General features: G+C 34.9%; 1 protein-coding gene across 4 annotated transcripts; it reads right to left on the reverse strand.

The window, feature by feature from the left end:
* Positions 1–1622: 1622 nt before the first annotated feature.
* On the reverse strand, positions 1623–11743 carry LOC125656849 (cation-dependent mannose-6-phosphate receptor-like). 4 transcript variants are annotated; one of them, XM_048887464.2, is made up of 7 exons: positions 11619–11743; positions 9557–9697; positions 7688–7863; positions 7458–7570; positions 6638–6774; positions 4189–4315; positions 1623–3569 (listed from the first exon to the last, which is right to left on the reverse strand). In XM_048887464.2, exons 2-7 carry the CDS (start codon positions 9685–9687, stop codon positions 3450–3452), a joined length of 804 nt encoding a protein of 267 aa, XP_048743421.2. In that variant the 5' UTR covers positions 9688–9697; positions 11619–11743; the 3' UTR covers positions 1623–3449. The 4 variants fall into 4 exon arrangements, with proteins under 4 accessions (XP_048743421.2, XP_048743410.2, XP_048743399.2 ...); XM_048887453.2 differs by having other exon boundaries at positions 11598–11743; XM_048887442.2 differs by having other exon boundaries at positions 11590–11743.
* Positions 11744–12433: the final 690 nt, after the last annotated feature.

A 12433-nucleotide genomic window follows, 5' to 3' on the forward strand; every position in this document is an offset into this window, starting at 1 on the left:
TGCCACCAAAACTCCTCAGGTTAGTAAAATCCTTTCGTGGTGGTATGATGAGCACAGTCCAATTTGACGGCGATATGTCAGAGGAGTTTGGAGCGAAGAGCGGTGTCAAGCAAGGCTGCGTTCTAGCCCCTACACTCTTTGGTATCTTCTTTACCTTACTCCTGAAACATGCTTTCAAGTCTTCAACCGACAGCATCTACCTACACACTAGATCAGATGGGCGCCTCTTCAATGTTGCATGGTTACGCTCTAAGACCAATATACGTTCAGTAACCATCCGAGACCTTTTGTTTGCTGATGACGCTGCAATAGGAAGGGCTTCAAAGACTGCCTGCCATCTCTTTAGTCTCACCAGTCAAAAGAAAACTCGGATTATGGGTCAGAACATAACAATCCCTCCCTCAATTACACTCAATGTAGAGAAGCTGGAAGTAGTCCATCAATTCCAGTACTTGGCCTCAACAGCTACCAACAACCACTCACTAGATGTAGAGATCAGCAAATGCATAGGCAAAGCCTCAACAACCTTTTCCACACTTATTAAGAAAGTGTGTGGGAAAACAAACATATCTCGACTCCAACCAAAATAAATGTATACAAAGTGTGTGTCATCAGCACTCCTCTGTATGTATTGTCAAATAGTATATAACTGAATGTTGAAGACAAGAGTAATGTATACATAGGGTGTATATCATACATGTAACTTCTAAATTGTGAGAGGAATTATAAGGACAAACCATGTACTTTATTTAATGTATTTCGTCAAAATAGACAAGTTCAACAACCTGTAATTTCCTTAGCAATTAAAGAAAATCAAAATCCTTGCCACATGCACATCTTCCATACCCATACAAATACTCTGTATGATAAGAAGGTCCTCACTTGAAAACTGTGGAAGAAAAAATGAAAGACAAACCATGTACTCTCTATACAATATTTCTTAAAAACTGACTAAATTCAACCTGTAATTTTCTTTAAAATTGAAGAAAATCTGAATCCATGCCACACACAGATCTTCCATACCCATACAAATACTCTGTAAAATAAGAAGGTCCTCAATAGAAAACTGTGGATGGAAAAACAGATAAATAATGTACACTCTGCAATAATTCCTCAAAACTGAGCGAGTTCAATACTGTAATTTTCTCACAAACTGAAGAAAATCAAAATCCTTGCTACATACACACCCTCAATATCCATATAAACACTGTAAAACAAGATGGTCCTCACTTGAAAATTGTGGGAGGAGTTGGCTGGACAAATTATGTACCCTCCATATAACAATAATTTTCAAATAAAGGGGCACAACTCCTGCAAGAGAGGTCAAAATTGCAATATGATCTAGAATGATCCACAAAGAACATACATAGCAAGTTTCAGCTTGATATGTGACAGAGAAATGAAATTAGAAACACAGACGGACGGACGTACAGACATAGCTGAACCATAATATGTCCCATTTAAAGACGAGCGTATAAAAAACAGTATCCATCAATTGCTTGTAAAGTATACACTTTGGTAACAAAATTTTATGTATTAGTGAAGTCGGCCATTAGGAAGATGTGTTATTCCTCCTTAATTACATCAATGATGATCAGCATCAATACAAAATACACAACATCTTTCAATTTATCATATTTATTAATAATACAAGTAAATTCAAACTTATAAGAAAGTAAATACAGGTATACTCTAAACTTTCAACCCATAATTTGAAATTGGCTCTGTAACAAATAAAACGAGCCATTTGGATAATGAAAGATGAACTAAATGCTATGTTTTCTAGCTAATTTCAAATAAAGTCAAGCACTCTAGAGCCTGTGAAGTTTCATTGCTATAGTTTCAACATCTCTTTTTATATCAGTACTATGATACAGGATACACTGTACTCAAATCACACCTGGTCGAGTCAGCTTAAATCAGGCGATCTCTTCAGAATGAAGTCAACCAGCACAAAAATAAAACAAGGATTTAGAAAATTTCTTGATTTAAATTGTATTGCATGTGATGTTCCAAGAAAAAGAAAAATCATTAAATGACCCCAACCTAAAGACCTTTACATCACAACAGTTACATAAAAGTAATTAGTTGTATGATTATAGCTTATATTACTTGTCTTAGCAACCTTGACCTTTGACCTATTAACCTCAAAAACAATATTTTTCATTCAGCTGCCTACCTTTTGTCAATTTAAGAGTGAAATGAAACTCAATGCAACTCAGCTCAAATAAAAAAACCAAACAACTTCATACAAGCACTATTCAAATGAGTATTTACAAAGAACATTCCACATCACAAAACAGCATTTGTTCAATTCTTGCATTCGTGAAGAGTGATAAGCTTAGTATGTAAATGTATATGCAGGCACCCATTTTTAAAATAGAAAAAAAAGTCTGAGTCAGTTATCAAAACCTCAGTGTTTTTCAACATGTGCTTGGTACATGACAAACTTGACCCAACAACACACACTCTTGACCCAATAACACACACCATGATATATTCTCGACTCAATAACACACACAATGTTGTATTCTCGACTCAATAACACACACAATGTTGTATTCTTGATTCAAATGCACATGCTATGATGTCTTTTTCTGCATTCATAAAATACATGTACTACCTCTTGTATTTGTTGCACCCCAAAAATACAAAGTATGTCAACTCAATTAAACCTCTCCTCATGACCACCACACAACACAGCAATGAAAGGGATGATGAATAAAGACTACATGATACAATCACTTTGGGATTCATTAGGAATGTTTGAATATTGACACCTGCTGTATTATTATGGCTGTACATGGAGTTTTTCGGTATAATCTACGAAATTAAACAGTTATACACCATTAACAACAAATGTTGAACACTAGGAGCGATTGCCCAACAATTCAATACAATGTATATATGTTGTGACAAAATTCTGTCACATTAACTGCAGTGGTTTTCAATTATAAGACAAATAATCATGTTACAACCTGGTAACCTTTAAAAGAAAATCCCGATCAAAAAATGAAGAACCCCCTTCCCCCAAATTTAGGGTGGGAATTAAAAACTCTCTCCAAGTAATATTTTCATGATCATGTCAGGATGTTTAATCAATATATAAGAAGCAATGGGGAAAACACATAAAAGACTTGGTACTGTGGTCTTTCCTTTGTTGACCACCAGACAAAGTTCATTTTCATTTAAAAGGAAAGAACAATAAATGAGTATTGTATTTGTTACCAGTGAAATTGTATTTGTTATTAACAATATAATATTTGTTGGCAAAATTTCAAAATTGTATGCCAGTAGGAATTAATGCACCACAATTTATTTGAGTATTCTGCCACCTCAAAGAATAGTTACATATAAACCTTGTTAAATGATGAAATACATAAACACCTGGAATGCCTAAAACAGAGAAAACTAAACATCATACAAGATATGTGGACTCTAAACGGAGGTCACATGGGCAGGAGATGGTCATCTCTCTCCTCCTCACCATCCAACTGGTCATCTCCGATACCTTTATACGAGTGGGAATCTGGAGGCCTCTTAGAACGACACACCAGATCACAGCCATCCTGTTAAAGAGATGAGCATTCTATCATTCCAACGTGAAGGAAAGAGATAAGCATTCTATCATTCCAACGTGAAGCAAAGTAGTTTTACATTCAACGAATCGGGGAATATTCAGTCTGCAAATGACATGCCAATCTAGAAACTATACAGCTAACAGAAAATACTTCTCCAGAATCAATATTCAGCAAGTTATCTATTTTTCTAACAGATGTAAGTCAGTTATCCAGGCCTCAAGTCTTTTAACCATAAAATGAATTTTTTTTATTACTTTAATAAATCTTAAGATTTATCTAGCACAGATGCTTAAAAGAAACTGCAGGTTTATAAAAAAATTCAAATGCAAACATATACTGAAAATTTTATTTGTTTATGAAAATTATTTCAAAAGTTAACTGAATTTGAAATTCAAACTCAAGTCTATTCTTAGTTTATGGTCTAGAGGCCTGATGTTCCATTTATCCAGATAATATGACCTAGAGCTAAAGTGTGCAGATTAACAAGACTGCACTCAAGAATGCCAATCTGACTGCTAGTAAAATGTACTGGGTTTATAATAGGATCGGTTATATGATTTAATTAGCTCCCCCCACTTTTATATGATTGAAGAACTTGTAGACTTACAGCTTGAAGATTTCCAAAGTCCTTCCAGAACTCATAATTAGGGCACTGTTCTTTTCCTTTGGCATGGATAACAAACCTCATGTATGCACATCCCAGTATCAAATACAATGCAAGTATACACAAAAACCTGTTAATAAACAATATTACATAGCTAATGATTTTTAGCAAAAAAATGTTCCTAAATTCTGGAAAATTTTAGAAATATCTGGGCCATTAATGATGTAAACTTTTCAAGAATGACAGGATCTACAAGGGATTGTACTAACTTATTGCTCTCTAGCTGTAAACAAGGATGACATACCCACTATCTTTTGGTAAGCTCAGTAAGTTTCAATATTTTATCTATCATGCATCAATTAAGGAGGTACTCTACATCGTCATAATGGCTGACTTCCTTTTTAAAACATGGATGAAAATATAAATATCAGCAATATTTGTCTATTCATTTCATTGCCTAGCTGAGTAGCTCAATAAGTTAACATGTTGACTGCTGAACTGTAGATTGTGGGTTCGAGTCCAGCAGGGGTTTTAATTTTTTCAGATTGTCTTCTACTAAAACTGGATTTTTTTGACTAAATAAAGTAAATTTGAAAGTTTTCAATTTCAAAATATAGTTGTACATATCCTCCATTTTTCATCCATATCAAATTTCTCTGGTGTAGCATTCCTCCTTAATTCATGTGATATTTCAACTCTGACTTATGGTTAAGGACCTGCAAATGTTACTATTCACAATTTGAATCATTTCATTAGCATTGATCGATGAAATAGTCAGTTTCAAGATAAGAACTCTTCTGTGTAGGAGGTGCATTTAGTTGAACTTTGAATTCCTAAGTGGGACAGAGTGGAAGACAATAAAATGTATTAAAAACAACTTCTCTTTGAATATGTAAATGTAGAAAATGCAAAATACAATCGAAAGAAATGTTTTACTAAAGTGGAAACATAAAAACAATGTCATATTTGCAAGTAATATCCTGGATATGATACATACAAGCAACGAAATAATGTGATATAATAAGAATTCCATATATTTGATTACTCCCTGAATACTTATCATTTACTTAGTTTGTGTATCAGTCGAATTTGGGTGATAAAACTGCGTATGAGAAACTTACTGAGCACATTCACTTATGTAGTGATGAATATTTGTCCCACTCCCGCACATAAACAAGTTGTTTCATGCCTTACTATATACGAGAGTTCTACAAAGGGAAATAACTTGGACCTATCTCGAAACCGGCATATTGGATGAACGTTAAAAATGTGCATAACTGTGATATTGCATCCATTCAGTGCCAATAATGCATCAGTTTCAAGACTTGATATGAAAAATCATAAATTGTCTACATAAAATTACTGAAATATGGCTTAGCTGTATGATAAAGGAATATTGGAGACTATTGACATTTGGTTGAATGAAAATGTTTCCTCACAATTAAGTTCAAGAATTTTCACATCCAACTTGGCCAATACTTATTGATACAAGTTCAATAACCCTTTACAACAACACCATTCAGAGAAAACTCATTAAATAAGATAAATCTTTCACCTATAACATTAAAATCCAATTGTAACCAATGTCTTGATGCATGATACCAATCTTTCTAATTTTAAGATTTGAATGAAAGAAAGAGCTAAAATTTTGTAAACCCCTCCCAAAAAACCCCCTGGAATTTCACATCCGGTAACCTAACTTTTCATCTGTAACCTTGGAAAACAGAAGGAACCAAGGCCTTTATAGAATGCACCATTAATTTTGAAAAATCTTGTGAATATCATTTTCTTCAATGAAGGAAGGTACAACAAATACTTCAGAAGTAAGTAAGTTGAAAATAAACACTTTAATAGCTTCACTAAGTTATTCATTCAAAGTAACTTTTCAGTGAGGTTTACAGCATCTGATGAACCTGTAGTTGGATGCTTGAAGGAAAGCACTGAAGTTATTGTAATAGTGTCTGCATCTACATATCCTCATTATATGTAATCTGATTAGGTGTGCAGCTTTTCATGCGATTATGATTAATGGTGTTTCATACTTCTTATGATTCTGATTACTGGTATTAATGATTACGATTAGCAGTATTTTGATACTTTTCATGTTGTTTCAATTAGCAGTATTTTGATTGATTAGCAGTATTTTGATACTGTTCGTGCTGTTACAATTATGATTAACAGTAGTAGATACTTTTCATGCTGTTATGATTAGCAGTGTTTGATACTTTTCATGCTGTTATTGATTACGATTAGCAGTGTTTGATACTTTTCATGCTGTTATTGATTACGATTAGCAGTGTTTGATACTTTTCATGCTGTTATTGATTACGATTAGCAGTGTTTGATACTTTTCATGCTGTTATTGATTACGATTAGCAGTGTTTGATACTTTTCATGGTGTATCATTATCAGTATTTTAATACTTATATGCTGTTATGATTACAGTTCTTACACAATGATGAGGATGGATCCCACACTGAGGCTCACGGTGATGAGTTCCGGACACACTACACTGGTCTTCATCTCAAATAAATAAAAACAGTCCTCTGTTTTGTTGTTTTCTTCTTCCAACACAACAAGCTTTTCCTCCTGAAGTGTATAAACATATGCTGGTGTCAATTTTTTGTTGTCATGCAACAAGTTTAGGCATGTTTATTATCAAAGCAAAATGTGTGTTAAACACGCAGGATTGAAATTGACAGGGTAAAGATCATCTGGGTATTTTATGCAAGTCTGTACTACAATTTCATTTGGAACACCTTGGTATTTTATGCAAGTCTGTTCTACAATTTCATTTGGAATACCTTGGTATTTTATGCAAGTCTGTACTACAATTTCATTTGATTGGTTGTATATTGATTAACATCCCACTCAAGAATTTTTCACTCATATAGAGACATTACCATTGGCAGTGAAGGGCTGCAAAATTTAGGCCTATGCTCGGTGCTTACGGCCTTTGAGCAGGGAGGGATCTTGCATAACCGGCAAATGACCCCATACTTTCACACTGCTGAAACCCTTCCCTAAATAATTTAAACATTCTTTAATCAAATATCCCTTAGTCTATCTATTCATTATTCTCTATTACCCACAACACAAATCTACAATCGGATTATCAAAAATTCTTTCTTGTGGTCTAACAATGTAGTCTACTCTACATAGAAACAATGGAATGACTGAACATGTAGAAATAGTGCTAGGAAGCAAGTCTACATAGAAACAAACAATGAAATGCCTGAACATGTAGAAATAGTGCTAGGAAGCTTGCTTACCCCTATACTGACGCTGTTATCACAATTAAACATGACTCTACCCCTCCGAGGTTCTGAACCGCAGTGTGAATGGTATTTGTCTCCATCTAGATATTCCAATATCAACCAATCACCTACAATCAGTAAATGGATATCGATATACAATGTATACATAAAATCAAACTGCATATAAACATATACAATGTCAAAGTATTTCAAACTAAGAAAAAAATATACACATGTATACATACTGCCAGATATTATCGAAGCATCTGTATATTTTCCTAATTTGTAAGTTGATTTCCCTTTGTCTTGTTTAACTTGCAGCAATCCAGTAAATTGGGCATCAACGTCATTTCTGTCCAAAGCTTTTGTGCACACACCAAAGTAGTATTTGTATTCATTCTTTCCATCACTGCCATCAAAACTATAAACAAACAGGTAAATTCAGTGAATTTTTGTCCCTCGCTTCAAGATATATGTATTTGTCATCTTCGTCTGCAAAGTTTCAGTATTAAATAAAAATACAGTGAAACCTGTCTAATTTGACATGCACTGGGAGACAATTCACAATTTTTTTGGTTGAAATACGCAGTGTGTTGGAATAAACAATCTAAAAACAATGAAAATATTAAATTAAGGATGAAAATAAGGGTCGGAATGCCCTGTGAAATGGATTGCGCAGGTGTCGGATTAGGCAGTTTTCACTGTATTTGGAATATCATCCACTGACCGTGTTACCTTAAGTGAGCAGGTGACCTTGACATTTGACCTTTGAGTCTAAGTTTACCCTTCACCAATTCTGCGGATCAAAACCTATCAAATTTTAGGAAGTCGATGAAAGTCCCAGGAAAACATTAGCTAAACTGAAATCTTTGTTACTTAAGATTGTGACCTAATCAAATTCAGTGTTAGGCTGGGAGTATTGTTTCTTGTTTAACATCTCTCTCAAGAATTTTACACTCATATGGAGATATCACCAAGACTGTTGAAGGACTTCAAATTTAGGCCTTTGATTGGCGCTTACAGTCATTGAGTAGTGAGAGTTCTTTAGCATGCCACACCTACTGTGACACGGGACATCCGTTTTGAAGGTCATCTCCGAGGACTCGTGACATTCACACCTGATGCTGTGCGTTTGGCGATGGAACTGTCACTACCTGTTTTAACGACTCAGGTCTGTCGTGGCCGGGATTCGAACCCTGGCCTTCCGCATGCGGGGAGAACACTCTAACCTCTAGACCACCGCGGCGGTCACCTATATGTTGACATCATTATGAATTAAGTAGATACGCAATGAAAAACGAACTGTTTCAAGGATTTAAATAATAAGACAAACAACAATGAAGAAATATCAGGTTGATGGCACTTTTTGTCTTGGAAATCTTTTCTATTGGTGTGTTCACTGCTATTTACAAATCAAACGTGTTTTTGTTTTCAGTAAGTTTGATGTTTACGAAGGTGAAAATGTGGTTCTCAATTTAGTGGACCATTGCTTTTGAAAATGAATTGCAGTAAAACAGTTATAGCGAACATCTTGGGGTAGCGAATAACAGTTCATTATAACCAAATTTCGATATATCCAATACAATTTTTTGTTATTTTCCTCTCACAAGGGAATGAAAATATCACTTCACTACAAACATATATCATTATAAGCGTGTTCGTTATCCGCGTGTTTTACTGTACTTGACTTTAAAAACTTGGTAAGGATGATCCAGAATCTCAAGACTCTGAAAATGCCTGCAATAAAATGGGGTCAAAAAGATGGGTGTGTGTGTGTGTGTGTGTGTGTGTGTGTGTGTGTGTGTGTGTGTGTGTGTGTGTGTGTGTGTGTGTGTGTGCAATGGTTTATTTCATACTTTACACAAAAATCAAACAAAGGATAGGACACTTGACTAGCGAAGATGGACAGACCAATGCTGGACAAAACTTGATCAGAAAAGTTCACCAGACAGCCTCCAGTTTAGGTGAGCTAAAAACCACAAGAGAATCAGAAAAAGAAAATCGTTCATGAGAGAACAACAAAGGAAAGGACACATTTTTACAATATCAAATGTGGTGACTCTGACAACAGCTGTTCTCTTCAATTATTAACATTTTCCCAATTATAAACCTACGTTTTTCCAACTAGTGGTTGTATCCTTTGTTGTAGATTTCTTTCTGTTTTGTGACGAGGAAATTTACAATCTGTGAGCGAGAAGTCAACCAAATGGATGGTCATAATCCACAGTATCCACGTATAATCCATTATCCAACACCTAGATAAGAAAGATAACACGTGTAAATTTACAGCTAAAATCAACATATATAATCCATTATCCAACACCTAGATAAGAAAGATAACATGTGTAAATTTACAGCTAAAATCAACATATATAATCCATTATCCAACACCTACATAAGAAAGATAACACGTGTAAATTTACAGCTAAAATCAACATATATAATCCATTATCCAACACCTACATAAGAATAACACATATAAATTTACATAACTGTAAAATCCAAGGTATGCACACATAATCAATCATCAATACATAAAGTACAACACATGTACAGGTACAAGTTGCAGGGCTTCTGAATCCCATGTGGTGTATTTTGATACAAGAGGCCCATAGACCACAATGCGAACCTGTACCATTTTGCTTGAACAGAGGCTGATTGGAGATCCTATGTAAACTCGTGTGAACCTTTGACCCTGTTGTTCCATTCCTGCCAAAATGACCTAAGTTTGAACAGAATTGGCTTAACACTATATGCGGATGTTTGCATATTGTGTGACATATCATAGCCGTCTTGTTCCATTTTAATCAACTTGTAACCCCTATTGTGGCACCTCATCTAGACCCTAAGGACTACAATTTAGAAAAAAAAATCTTCAATCTACACTGTCAACTTAAGAACTGGTATATTTTGAGCAAAGTGTAGTATTTTTGTTCTTGAAAAATTCTATGCAAAAATTTGAACCCTAATGTGACCCAGTCCTGACCCTGGGAGTTTGGTTAATTTGAATGGACTTGTATCTAAAACACAATGTAACACTACTTTAACAAGAGTTTCATCAATTCTTTATAAGAAGATTTCAGATAATTTCTTTATGAGAGTGAATGCAACCCTTTACTTGAAGAAACTTGAATCCCCTTTTCTTGGTTAGAATAGGTCCTCAGTATCCCTTGCTTGTCGTAAGAGGCTATTAAATGGGGTGGTCCTTTAATTGAGACTGCAAAAAACTGAGGCCCCGTGTCACAGCAGGTGCGGCACAATAAAGATCCCTCCCTGCTCAAAGGTCATAAGCGCCGAGCATAGGCCTAAATTTAGCAGCCCTTCACTAGCATTTGTGAAGTCTCCATATGAGTGAAAGATTCTCGAGAGGGACGTTAAACAATATACAACCAATCTTTCATGGAAAGTTGGTTGATTCTGGCAAGCTCATGTTTGACATAAACACATATCTATAGACATCTTATAGATTTTGATATCACTAGGTTACAGCATTACCACACCATGAAGTATTTTTTTTTCCAAAAATTCTTATTTTTTTTTTTTTGTTTGGAACAAGAACAAGATAAAAATCACAGTATAGCATTAGTTTTCAACCACTACAGAGGGATGTTCACACTAAAACAAGATATTTTAATTTTTCAAGAACTTTTCCCAACCTCTTCAATAAATAATTGAGGTACCACGAGTACTTGATCCAGTTAATCTAAATCTCATATATAGTAACAAAAAAGTATATACATAGTGCTTATCATTAACTTCCAGTACCCGTAGAAGGTACAATGTCTTCAACTGGATACAAACATAGCAGGCAACTATGATAGGGATTGCTCTAGTTTTAAAATCTTGGAGTGGCAATATACAAAATACGATGATAAAACACCCCAATCGCGCACAGAAAAGGCTTCACCGTAAAACTGGACGTTTTTATAATTTGGTTGGACTTTTGGTCTATCGGATTTATTCCTTCTTTAGCTAATATCGGTCCAAAAGTAGCATCGTCAAAACATAAATTTGCACAGGGAAGTAAAACCAACCGTAAGTCTCCCACATGAGCAGTTGCATGTGCACCTGGTCTGTGACTGTCATTCGTTGTCCGTGTCACTGTCAGTCAATAATAATGCACTGAAAAATAAAATGGTTTACTCACACACTTACTATATCCTTATCAACACGAACCTGCAATCCAGGTACACAAATTAGGGGGAACTATACAGGGGCAGGCAGCAAATCGTTATATAATCTTGCACATAGGCCTAATGATCTTGTGACACGCTGAACAGGAAGTGTACACAATAACCTAGATGATGAATTTCGATCTCGATCGAAATGTACATCACAATAATGCGTTCGTGTTAAGATCTGCCAGAAATTTATATAGTTTTAACCTGATATTTGAGGGATTTAAACCAAATGCATTTCTGAATGTATAAGAGATTGTCTACTCTTTGTATTATCGATATATACTATCAATTAGCCTTCTTTACTAAATGAAATGATAGCGGTTTCCTGATGAATGAAAAGGTGAAGATAACGAACAGTAGCCGATATCATAATTCATATCAAGAATACAAATTAAAGAGTATAGCAAAATTGGACAGATGGGATCAGGTGTCTAGGAGGAGTAAGCACATGGAGCGCCAAATTAACATATACTCAAATAACTGAAGATAACTTTGAATAATCGGAGATATCATCGATTACATTAATGCGCTCAAGAACTGACTGTGGAGCGCTGAAGCAGTTGAGTAGTCACACTTGCCGTGAACTCTATAAAAGGAATAATCCATAATCAAAATTAATTAGTATGTAAAGAATTACCTAACATTTGGTGTGAAACACGTAAGATAGCACCTGATGACAGGTTATATTGACAAACTAGATCATTATCTATCATTATAACTATCATAGAATTTGCGAGATGACGGTGCGAGGCGTTGAAACCCCTGTACATAACATCAACTCATTTGTCAGAAATCTGTCTCGATTAAAAA

Source organism: Ostrea edulis, chromosome 1, assembly GCF_947568905.1.
Source record: "Ostrea edulis chromosome 1, xbOstEdul1.1, whole genome shotgun sequence".
Classification (NCBI taxonomy): Eukaryota; Metazoa; Mollusca; class Bivalvia; order Ostreida; family Ostreidae; genus Ostrea; species Ostrea edulis.